Here is a 12,881-nt window from a genome sequence, read left to right on the forward strand (position 1 = left end):
CACTATACTTTAACAGGGATTACCGTTGGCACGGCTATTTTAGTGCAAAATCGACAGGATGTACATATACGTCGTGATTTAATGTATTTTATACCTACGTGACTTTACCGAAAGAACCAAAGAGTATGGATCCATGCAGTCACGGAAACTTGAAATCTAGATTCAGATTTCCTGCTTCTGGAAATTCTATCTTGTGGAAGTTCTACCCTGTTCCGGAAGACGTCTTCCAATCTTCCGTAACCTTTAAAATTTTCCGCAAAACCGTCTTACGGAAGTAGGAATTCCAAACTTCTGAATGTTTTAATTTCTTCTGGAAGACCTTGTAAAAATTAACCCGTAAAAACAAAGTTTTCACTATAAATCCTTTATATGCGTGGCATCGGTTTTATTTTATTATTCATTTCTGTTTTTCTTGAGTAAGAGTTTCATTTTTATCACATTGGTATTTTAAATTAAATATGAAAAAAAAAATTCCCTAAAAAGTGGAAAATTTTGGAAAAATGTTTTCACGAAAATAAATTGTCACGCACAACGAGTCTGTGTGCAAAATGTCAGCTCGATTGGATCACGGGAAGTGGGTTCAAAAACGACCGAAAGATTTGCACGGTCGTAAGCGCGCAAGCAAGCAAGCAAGTGAACTTAATATAAAGGATTTTAAAAAGGTGTCAGTTTTGTTGCCAGATAAAAGGGTAAAAACCCAATTATCATATTTTGCTGCTGGCAAAGGAGGTTCCAATGTTGTAAATGCTTACCCCGAGCTCTCATACTCTGATGGTGCATTGTCTTTGAGTTGTGCGCCTTTTGCCGTCATCTGGTCCAACATCATGTGAGACTAGGCTCTAAGAAAAGCTGTCTCGGGTGTGGACCAATCAACTTCAAGGACAGTGCATACATTATCAGAGTTGTGTTTTTTGTTTGCATTTCGACTGCAGGTATTGTGGTCAATGTAAACATGACTTCTTGTAAAAAAAAGGTGTCAATTTTGTTGCCAGATAAAAGGGTAAAAAAACAATTATCATTCTTCTGGAAGTTCCAAATTCCATCTGGAAGTTCTACCCTTCTTCCGGAAGCCCTCTTCCGATCCTCCAGAAGTTTCAACAGCTTCAGTTAAACTATCTTCCGGAAGAATTAAGCTTTCCGCAAAACCATCTTCCGGAAGCAGTCATTACCATATTCTGGAAGTTATTTTCCATCTTCCGGAAGAGGAAGATTTCCCGCACACAACACAACCGGATGTCTTAAACCCGATTGGCCGGTCCCTGTGATGACGTAATGTGCCAAGTGGCCGGTGACGTCATTTGTCTTCAACACGCAGCGCGGTGTTGCCGCTTTCACCGCAGCGCAAACAGGCGTCGTCTTAGTTGATTGTTTATTATTGTTATTATTGTTATAATTAGCGCGTGTTGGTGTTTAATCTGTCGTAGTCGCCGACTTGCCGCGATTATCGTCATCTGCGGCGGGAGCAGCAGCCGCGGTTGTATAAAGTCCACAAGTTGAGGGACTTTGCCGTGAGTATAACGCGCGCGCACACATTGATTACATTGCTGGTTCAATAATAGCGGAGTTTGAATCGAGTTATCACATTGCCCAATTAGCGACATGGAGCTCGGTACGTTCGGCAATGGTAACGTCGTCTGTGTGTGCGAGCGCGGCAAGGAAAAAAAAGCGATGGTATAAACAGGCGACGTTTCGAGCAATAGACCTTTCGCGAGCGTGGAGAAATACGTATTTAGTACTGTACACACTCTCGTATGTAGAGGAGGGATATTTGGCCATACTTTACCACGCTGGTCAGTGCCTGGTATGGCAGAGGAGGATAGAACGATTTGATGTTATTGCACCAGGCCCTCTGCAACAACGCAGACTACATTAAAAACTACCGCGCTGCATATAATTTTGGTTATTTTTGTTTGGCCCAGGTTTAGAAGAAAGAAAGAAAACCATTTTTGGGGGAAAGAAATGACCACAGTGTTGGGGGGGGGGGGGTTACCCGGTTACGCCATAGCGGCCTGGTTACAGCAACAACAACATCAACAACAACATCAACATCACGAAGATAACAATCCAACAGCAAATGCCAAGTGGATCCGTACAGTTTTTTGGGTTAGGCCACGTGGTCGTTTTCTACCGATATTCTTCGTCGTTAACGTCGCCCTAAACGTAAATTGCGTTCACTCGTTTTCCTTTGCCAGTCCTGAAGCGGTCGTGACCATTCCGCATTCCTGTGACGGTACCAGGTATAGAATAATGCGGTAGGGCAGGCCAACTGCTGCCGTTTTCGCCACGATGTGGGTCCATCCTTGGCTGTGTTGGTATCGACCCTGGAGAGAGATGGTTGACCAGTACAGTCGATGATGATGATGATGTTTATTGTGATGGGTTTTTTTTAAACTAATTTCTTTAAAACCGCTTTTGGGATCTGAATGTACGCAGACGCAAATTATCAGCCGAACTCTGGTCGCCTTGCCCATTCCCCAGCAAGGCCCGCAGAGATGAAAAACTGATTTTAATTTCAGTCGCACGATGAGAACACAGATTTCACTTCCCCAATCTATTCAGGACACTCCTGAGCACCTTGGCATTGCCCGCGAGCGAACAAACTGAACAAACCGGACGGGCGGAAAGGGACATCCATCATGTCCTACCAGTGAAGTTCACGCAACAACAACAAAAACATGCCTGTGGATGGTGCAGAAAGTTGCTTAACGTTGCCGTCTGTTGTCATTTGAGCTGGGTCGATTAGTGAACCGTAAATCGTCATTGACTTTGTTTTGTAGATGTTTACACGATTTTAATCCAAGGCCAGAAACCCCAGAGGGGTCGCATCCATCGTGACGCCGATTCGAATGACGGCTACCAAGCACCGTCTCACCTCCCGTCCAGCGGCACACATGGGAGACTTATTTTCGTGTGACATCCGATCACTTAAGTAATCAAACAGATAATCAATGACTTAAATAATCGGATAGGCCATCCCTAGTGTTAATGACACATGTAAGTTATAACATGATTAATGCGTTTTGTTTCTTATTTTACTAATGTTATTCTGTTGTACATAGTATTTTATTATACGTTTATATTTATATGTTTATTCTGTCATGGCCTAGCCGTAGCACATTTCCTCTTTGTTGGAGACGAAATACGTTCGAATCCAGAAGCTGCTGTGGCTATTACTCCGGGTGCATTCACCGTCAAACAACGCACAGTCTAATCGCAGTGGACGTGAATGATCCCGTGACCTCATTCGCAAGAGTAGACTATTTGTGTGTGGGTGTCATGGTCCAAAACGTGCTAAATTTGAAAAATTACCCATAAATTATTCATATAAATCATCACCCCCTTAATGCCAAAAACTTGGCAAAGCCCTGCTGAAAAGGGCACGTGACAGAAGTGAGGCTCTCCTAAGTAAAGCAATAATAATACAAATATTTTTCCCGATTGTGCTGGTTGAATCTTGGACCCAGCATCAATATGACCAACATCAGCCTCCGCCTTCTCTCTTATTTTGTTTTACAATGCCACCAAACCGCGCCATCAGCTCTGCCGCACATGGTAGCATTAAGTCACAGCCCTCGCCAGCCTAGAAATAGTCCCCGGCCTCTTGAGAGGGGCCGACCAGTCAGCCACAAGTGCGATCCGGTGGGACAATTAAACACACACGGGCACTGCTCCAATCATTCCATGGGTCACAGCATAAATTGGTACCACCAGAGGTAGCAAAATTGTAGTCGTACCAAATTTATGTATGCAGCTAATAAAAGCGACTAATTTGATAACCTACTCATTTGGCCTATGGTTATTACGTAATTTACTGTTGCTGGGCCACGAAGAAATTGTAACCGCTAAAGTTCTGCCACCTCTGTGGTACCGACAAGTGAAATATCTGGCCTAGGCCTGATGGACTCTGCCTCATATGGTCCTTTGGAGGGAAGGGTGAAGGAAGATACTCGCTCACGCCACTGCTGTGAGCTTCAGAGCCTCTATAGGAGAGTGTGTTGGCCTACTCTTCCATGTTGGAAGAGGTGGAGTACCCACATTTTACGCCACCACAGGCAACATGCCCATTGACTGGTGTACCCATTTATACTGCGTGGCGGACAGGCGGCGGATTTAAGGAACGTGACTTATCACTTCAACGTCCATACCGGGCTATGGAAGCCGGCGACCACTGGATTGGAAGTCTCTTGTGCTAAACATTACACCACGGCAACATCCTAAGTAGAGTAATTTCTGTGAATATTTTATGAAGGCCAGTTGGTCAAAATCTTTTACATGTTAAACAATTCGTGTATAATGCATATGACCAAATTGCTCGCAATTTTCCTGATTTTTTTCACATTTCAGAAGCTATGCTTGCACATGGATAGTGTTTTGGATTGGTAATCACAATTCCCGCTAGATTGTTATAGGCGGCTGCTGGGTGGTGAGTATGGACAGTAGAGAGCATTCTAGTCAAATCCATGATTGTCCTGTGTTTCTATGCTCCCACATCTATGCTTCCCGTGTTCACCAGCCCACCCCTGTGACTCAGTGAGGAGAGGTCCTCATCCAGCAGTGGATTGATAAAAGTGCCATACACATGTGGGTACATTGTTTGTATGGTCTTATTACAGTAATGTTTATGTGAACCATTTACTAGATTGTCATACTCATCCAAGCACATTAACACCAGCTGGCTGAGAGTTTAACATCACCAATATTATATATGTTAGACACTATCTAAATATGTGCTTTATACAGTGCAGAATTTATATGCAGAGTAGTGGGGGGGGCATTTGCAGTACACTGCTAGACATTGTTGAGACATTGTTGATGCTGGTGTTAGGTGCAAGATTGCATTGCAGGATCGGAGATGACAACCAGCTGTAGTAAGCCTTCATCCAGCTGCGGATATATCATGATCATTTAAACTTCAGTAAAGCCAAAAATGGTGAAGAGTGGCAAATCAGATCGTGCACTGTGCTATGAGCTGGGCAACGTGAGTTTTATTCGCTGTCACGGCAAAAATCAGTGGCGAGTGGTATCTGAACTGGTCCAGGACAAGCCCGCTTTCCCCCGTCATCAACCTGTACTGACAATTGTGGTAAAGTACGGTAAATAAGTTCCCAAGACTGACGCAACACGAGGGCTCTTCATCCATAATAAAGGTCTATGTACCAACGAGAAAAAGCAGTTTCCATTGCACGTGATTATCTGACGTTATCTACAAATGTAGCAGTCATTCTCCCTTCTCTTTCACCAAACACACATTGACTGGTGAAGTATGGTCAAACAACACTCACTACTCTTAAAACTGCATGGGGAGGCCTACTTACAGCAATGGATTGACAAAGACCTTAAAATTAACAATACAACAAAAATTACAAGTGCAATGAAAACATACAATCGGCAAACATTTTGCTGTTGCATTAATATCATATACTGCATACCATCACATTGATATGAATGGCAGTGATGTTTTTGATGATGGAGATTGTCACGTATTTATCAAACTTAGATTTGATACCGAATGCAAATCAATGACATGAGTCTTCATGCACATTACTATAAAGGTGTTACGTTATTATGAACCCAACCAAGTTAATTTATTTAATTCTAGATGTGCATTTAAAGTTATTTCACTTTGATGTTTCGCTTGAAACCGAGCAATTAATTGGGACAAGAAGCACCCGGGAAAGGCATTGGGTGTTAAAATGCACCTCTGTAAAGCCACAAAAACGTTGTAAATGTGGGGATGTTTATTTATGATTTGCTAGCACAACTGAAATGCTTGCGGCCCTGACCTCTGCACACGTACGTGGCATTTGTAATCGAGTTACTCATTTTCCCTTCTGTCGTGCGTTTGTTTGCAGGTGCTGTGACATCCTCGCATAAAAGCCCTTCTGCGTCGTCTGCGACTCTGTGGTGAGGCAATCGGTTACTGTAATTTTCCAAGGAAATCAAATCAATGTCCACGAGGGACACGGCAGCTCACCGTCAGTTACCGCCTACTGCCCCCACCTCACTCTCGACCCTGACGGTTACGCCGTTGCAAGCTATCATCAGATAACGTGCCCGCAAAGCAAGGCAGTCTTCCAAGAACATTTGAGAGCAGGAGGCGTGCGAGCATGGTGCATATGTTCAGTAGAGTCGGCTGCATCGGTAACTGTTTGTAAATAAGTCATATTTAAAATAAAACTTTGAAAAACACGCTTTAATGAAATGTACCATACTAGTAATGGAAGAACTCCACGACTCCAGGAAGTGGCCCCGAAGCTTGCCATAACGTAAGGGACCGTGGTGATCTACAGCCAACGTCAGTTGAGCGTGGACAATTAGACCCAAGCCGAAACATAACGTAAAAAATTTTTTTAAAAATACATATTTTTTATGATAGAATATAGTATTGTCATCCGTATGACGTAAGTATGCCAAGTTTGCAGTCGATACCACATTGGGAAGTGGGTAAAAATTGAGTTACAAGATTTGAGGATACAACAAGACAGAGTGAGTTAATAAAAAGCGTGTAAAAAGAATAAAGTGCGGCCCAGTGTTTGCTCACACCACTGCTGGAGGAAGGACCTCCACTGGAGGGAGCTCTGGATACCTCATCTCGAGGGTATGTTTTAGGATACTTTCCACACTAGCCAGACATCTTACAAGAGGAGGGAAAACCCACATTTTTCCCCACCACAGGCAATCTGCCTATCGACTAACTCTGGCGTATCCATGCATACTGCTGGGTGGACAGGCGGGGTGGGGGGATTTTAAGAAACTCGCCCACTGTTTCAGCTGCTGCGCCAGGTGATCGCCAGGTGATCGAACCGGCCAACCTCTGAATTTAAACTTCAGCGTGCTAACAATTACACCATGGCAGGACTGCTTGTAATAATTACTAAATGCATGGGTCGCCTGTGTCGCATGTAAACAAAATATGGTTTCCAGTAGTGTTTTTCCTCTTTTTTTTTAATCGCGCAAGAAACCTGCAAGATGCAATCTTGTGCATGTAACCACTAAAGATGTCATCTTGTAAGTATTGACTCAAGCTGTTTATCGACAGCTGAAGCTTGGGAAATTGTTGCTTGTCAAAGCTGTTGTCGGTTAGTCAAGATATTTGTAAAGAATGACCTCCCCTGCCACTTACCAAACTTTTTCAGTCCTGTTTATCGATGGCCTTCACAGACTCCGTTTACAAGCTATTTTCTAAAAACTAAATCAACACGTAACACGCTCCGCAACCAGGCCTGCACTGCCTCCCCCCCCCCTCATCGTTACCCAACACCCCTCATCCATTCCCACCTCTTCAGGAAGGCAAGGAAGGGGGAAGTGAGGTGCCATGGCAATGCAATGGAGGCTGGGTTCCCATCGCACTGGCCTGCTGCTTGTCGGCATGGGCGTCATTTGGATGCTGCTCCTGCTGCTGGTGACGTTGAGGCAACACGGCGGCGCCAGGCAGTCGAGCACGGCGCAGCTGCGCGAGCAAATCCTGCGGCTGAGCCGCGAGTACGTGCACCGATTGACGCTGGAAAAGGACGACGTGTTTGCGGGGACATCTGGGCACGGTGCGTTGGCGACCTGGGATGTAAAAAAAAAGCAGAAACTACACGCAAGCGCTTGGCTGTCAGCGGTAACAGTGCAATTCTTAATCCATTACAAAATTCTAGTTCAGACGCTTTGAAAGGTTGTATTTTTTATTGGCATTGGTCAAATAGGGCTACATTTGAATGCTGTGAAGGTGGAATTTATGTATGCCAAAAAAAGTCTCCCTTGAAAAGAATGTTTCTGGCATTATTAGGTTCTTGTACATGTGTACACAGCCCTTTTGTCAATCTACTTCCATATTGTGGAGGTTTAACAATACTTCATGCTAGTCGGTGCACGTTAGTGAAGGCATGTAACAGACATTGGGGCATTGTAAATGACAATGGATTTTTCTGCACAGGCTTGCGCTGACAACATAACCCTGCAACGAACCCACAGCACCTATACTATCTGGTTCTTTCGGTAAAGTCACGTAGGTATAAAATAAAATTAAATCACAATCATCATCAGGTGGGAAAACCACAGCAATAACTTTTGTTTTGCTGAAGTGGGAGAGAGATGCCGTGGTAAGAGGTTATATAGGTAAGAGAGGGGGGAGGGGAAAGGGAGGGGAGGGGAGCGTTACGTGGACGCTAGGAGAGGGACATGAAGCTGGACGGGGGGAAGTGGGCGGGGCTGGAAGTGGGAGGCTGAGAGACAGGTCGCAACCGGGTACCCGATACCCATACCCTACCCGATACCCGGCTACCCGTACCCGTTTGCGGCCGGGTACGGGTAGACCGTGAGTCACTGGTGAGTAACTGTTTGTCACTCATTTCCCAACGTCTTGTCTCTTCTCACAATTCAAGTTCCTAGAATCAACCCACCCGCGCCTGCAACATGGCTTCATCCCAGAGGTCGCAATCAGGTACCCGATACCCGTACCCTACCCGTACCCAGCCTGGTACCGGTAGGGTACGGGTACGGCCGGGTACGGGTACCCGTTTGCGACCCTGGTGCGGCCGGGTACGGGTAAGGAATCAAAACCCGTTTGCGACCTCTGCTGAGAGAGTTGGGGATGCGCGGGGGGAGGATGCAACAACAACGCCAATGCAGCAGCAATGCCAAACGCTGGGGATGCAATTAACTCGGCATGGCGGTCACTCATCCGAGCCACTCTCCAGGCTTATGCCTGCTTAGCTTATTCTTAGGTTTTTTCGGTAAAGTCACGTAGGTAAAACATAAAAATTAATGGAAATAAAATAAAACAAAAATCACGACGTTTCGGAGGCAACACAAGTCTCCGTCATCAGGTGGGACCGTCACAGCCGAATTAGCTGCATCAAGTGAGGCAATGATTCAAGATGTAATCCCTTATAAGCAAGTTGAAGGGGGGAGGAGAGGGGGGGGGAGCTCATCAGAATGTGGTAGCCAATGAATGGAACGTATCGGGAGGGAGGGGGGCGGGGCTTCCATGATCTAATGAGATCGGGCACATTCTGGGTGATTTGGCCACACCCTTGGATTCTTACCCAATTAAAATAAGGTCCATGTTAAAAAGGTTATTTTAATTATTACTTAACGAAACTACAATGTTTCCATGCAGAGGGTGACATAAGCTGAATTATTAAAAATACAATACCCTTGGCAAATTGTGCAATGCGAGCAGTCATTTTTAGTGGCTGACATGTGGAGCGTAATAAGTACGAGATTTCTGAGAACCCTGGCGTATTGCTGAAAATGACTGAAATCCCATTTTTACCACAATAGTTATATATTTATCATTAGTCGTGGTCAATCCGCTGCTGGATGAAGGCCTCCCCACCATCCTGTGATGCGTTATCGTTTGGGGGGGGGGATTTTAACGTTCGATGTATTGTTTTGAACAGCAGTTATTTGAAGAGTTCATGGGTAAAATATGCATTTATATGCATACTTTCCATAATTATGTCATTGGCTCTAATCTAGCTATAATTAGATACAATGAAGGCTTATAATTGGGAGTGGCTCGCAAGCAGGTTGCGAGCTCAAATCCTGTTTGGGGATTAACTCGGTCCATCATCGTTCTGGGATCAACGTGGCTTTTGCGAGTTTCAGACCACTAACGAACCAAATACAACCCACGCAGTACTTCACGCAAAATGTATCTACACACTTTTTTTCTTCAAATTCAACTGTGCAGAACAGTGCCATGCTTGTGCAAAAACAACAAGTCGTGTACTTTAACTCAATTGGCGATTGTTGTTTTTTATCTTGATAAATAAGAACATCTGTACAACGGAGCTAAATGAAACAAAAGTTAATTAAAACCTTTTTTAAATGACATGAACCTTATGGTGGGACCCCGGGGTCCCAAATAAATGTAAGTAAAAATCGTAATAAACGTATTTATTTTTTGGCGACTCCGTCCCACCGCGCACATAAGCGCTGTGACCCACCTGGCGCGGATCATTCTGTTGTCGGTTCCAAGCGCAGCGACGAGGACAAATGCGCAGAAGAAAAAACTTTGATTAGCGCATCGTGTAGAGCTCGTCGAGAGGAATAGACTGCCGTATCGTTTACCATCAACAGACATAAAATGACGTCGCAACGCAGTTTATGCGAGAGCCCCGGGGGGGGGCTTATGGGACCCCCCGGTGTCCCGCCATAAGGTTCATCATAATCTATGACTCGGGAAAGCTTAGCTCTCACTCATTTTGAAGTCCTTCCTGGATCAGCATGTTTGACCAGTTCTATTCATGCATGCGAGTGGGCCGGTAACATTGCAACATTGCCGAGATATTTTCCAAAAATACTTTGCTCTGCTGTCATCCTTCCACTATCTCGCAGCCCAAGTGCACAACACTTGGTCTATTACCATGCAGTTCCCCCATCCGAGTACTAACCCACGCTCAACTCGGCTTCTGAGATCTGACGATAACCAGACTTGTTTACGGCGATTGGGTTAATTTAGTCATTGACTCAAGCGGAAATTATGTTTGCTCGTGTGTATGAAAAAAAAATTTGTCGGAAGCAATAATTTTCTCTGTACCATTTGTCGCAACAGACCTAAAGAGCACCATTGCGGTGCTGATGGAAAACATTTTGAGTAAAGTCGTGGAGCTGGAGAACGACGTCGACAGACTCTACAATTGCACGAGGTTAAAAAGAGACCAGGAGCGTGACCGACGGGATTCTTCCCACGAAATAGAGAAAGGAAATAGATGAGAGGCGGAAGTGAATAATCACAACTTGGGCGACGGCGCTTCAAGGCTCGCTAAATGCACCACCTGCAGAATTGAAAGCCAAGGAGAAATCATCCAGCGTAAATGATATTAACAGTTTAACTTCAAGCCGCGACCTGGTTATGGTCGACTTAGGTTTTTAACAACTTCAAGCAAATCATGAATCACATATAATCAAGTGGAACTGCAGCGCAGTCACATTCAAAGAAACTATTCTTATGCTGTTTGTTTACCCAGGAAAGACTCGCAGAGGTCTCACGATTCGCTCAGGAGCGTCGTTATGCCGAGTCTTCACAGTTGAGGGCGATGATTGCCATGTTTATTCCAAAAGAGTTTTCAGTGCTTCGTGTTTTTTGGCAAGGAAAGGTGGACGATATCATCAGCATCTTTGGCCTTCACTACTTTAATAATGAAGACAATTATTGTTTGTACGATTTGCTGGTTCCACGAAGTAGTGAACATTGCTCTAACGTGGTGAGGATGGCAACAGTAGGCATATGGCATGCTGTTAATAACTGCGATTCTAAAATCCGTGAGAATCATATCGTTCTCTTCCTAAATATCATGTCGCGATTGTTGCTAATTTTATTTTACTTAAACATAAAATGTTCTCATGTAAATGTAAGAAATGATAAACTCAATTATGTAAATACATAGCTATTATCCATTAAATTACCACTTTGTAAAATGTTTTAGAGCAATTTACAACTTGGCGATTATATGAAGTCATAATTTTCACAGTTATTGTAATTATTTATTTCTCGTGTCACTGACGACGTGAGCGTTTTACGTATCATATATTGTAAAGTTGCAAATATTTGGAGACTTATGACAGGATTGCGTGAACTGCAGTTGCAGAAAAATATAAGCACTATAATCTTCGTACTGGGAGTACAGCATTGCGAAGTAGAATCTGCAAAGTTACGTAAAACTAATATCGCTACGATACCTCGTGAAATTTAAGATCATATAATGTGAAAAATTATTGTGCGGCAATCCTGCTTAGCAAACATACAAAAGGCACATAGGGGGCATGATTGTACCTCAGTATTGCAATATCGCCTTTTGCCCATCCAAAGACGGCGGGTATATTGCAGTAAATCTAAAACTTGCAAGTGAAAAGCAGACCGCCATGTGATATTCATTTTATCAATTCGTGTGCAATTTGTAAGGGCGCGTTGACACAGACCGATTTCATTTGAAGGTTATAATCCCTTGTTCATCATGACGTCCTTTTTACTTTGATGTCTCAATAGCGTTACGGAGATCACATGACGTGAGGGTTCTGCCTTTGTAGTGAGGGTTGTAAATTAACGCCGAGGAGGGGGGAGGAGGCGCCTCTGCCCCCCATGTGGAGTGAGGTCAGCCGCTAATTATTATGAATAGGGGGGGGGGGGGTGTCGTTTTGGACTACGTCACCTGCTCATGAATATTAATGAGGGGGGCTGGTCGATGTGGAGTGACGTCACGAGCATTGACGGACAATCCTGGGTGATTATAGCAGGTATATTCCGTTTGCTACACGGGATCATTTGACGTAAGCTATATTTTTCAGTGTGGTTTTCCTCGAATTTACCATAAAGTTTAGTTTTGCCGAGTAGGACGGTGAATTGCCACCTTAAATGTAATTTAAAAATAAGTAATATATATATATATCTTGATTAATAATCATGAAATAATTTGCATCACTAAGCCAGTCCACTTGTGGATGATGCTCTCCCCATGTTGCGTCGATCATGGGGGTTTGAACATACTTCACCATACTGGTCCTGGCAAGCCCAGGACAAATTCAGATACCACTCGTCCACCGATACCCATGGCTGAGAATCGAAAGCGGCTTGTTGGGTTAATGGCGCAGAGCGCTAACCACCGCACACCAGCTTTACCCCTATCTCTTGAATAATGATCCTAAAATTAAATAAATCAGAAACACAACCACACAAAGTAAATAGCAATCAGCAAGTGCCAAAGAAAGTTTTTTTTTATGTATGAAGAAAATTAAAATGTCAATGTTTGGAGAGAAAAAAGTTATTCTATTAAAATCTATTGTCAAAATAAATTGCAGTGGACAACCCGGTGTTTTTGGTTCATTAATACTCTGTGGTAGAGAGAAGGGTATGAGGATAGTGTTAAATGGAAGTGATGTCTCGTACGTGT

The 12,881-nt window shown here is 43.9% G+C and overlaps 1 protein-coding gene across 2 annotated transcripts; it reads left to right on the plus strand.

Annotated features, from left to right (window-relative positions):
* Positions 1–1,287: 1,287 nt before the first annotated feature.
* CCDC126 (coiled-coil domain containing 126) lies at positions 1,288–10,716 on the plus strand. Of its 2 annotated transcripts, XM_078603955.1 has the most exons (5): positions 1,405–1,508; positions 4,514–4,581; positions 5,853–5,904; positions 7,287–7,541; positions 10,547–10,716. In XM_078603955.1, the coding sequence occupies exons 4-5, from the start codon at positions 7,316–7,318 to the stop codon at positions 10,705–10,707; spliced, it is 387 nt and encodes a 128-aa protein (XP_078460081.1). In that variant the 5' UTR covers positions 1,405–1,508; positions 4,514–4,581; positions 5,853–5,904; positions 7,287–7,315; the 3' UTR covers positions 10,708–10,716. The 2 variants fall into 2 exon arrangements, with proteins under 2 accessions (XP_078460079.1, XP_078460081.1); XM_078603953.1 differs by lacking the exon at positions 4,514–4,581 and having other exon boundaries at positions 1,288–1,508.
* Positions 10,717–12,881: the final 2,165 nt, after the last annotated feature.

This window comes from Lampetra planeri, chromosome 21, assembly GCF_965212315.1.
Source record: "Lampetra planeri chromosome 21, kcLamPlan1.2.h2, whole genome shotgun sequence".
NCBI classification, from domain to species: domain Eukaryota; kingdom Metazoa; phylum Chordata; class Hyperoartia; order Petromyzontiformes; family Petromyzontidae; genus Lampetra; species Lampetra planeri.

What these genes read in the sequence shown, in the direction of transcription:
- CCDC126 (XM_078603953.1), top strand. Translation starts at nt 7,316, where the DNA reads ATGGCAATGCAATGGAGGCTGGGTTCCCATCGCACTGGCCTGCTGCTT. An exon ending in TGCGGGGACATCTGGGCACG is followed by an intron (nt 7,542 to 10,546) that starts GTGCGTTGGCGA and finishes TTGTCGCAACAG; the next exon opens with ACCTAAAGAGCACCATTGCG.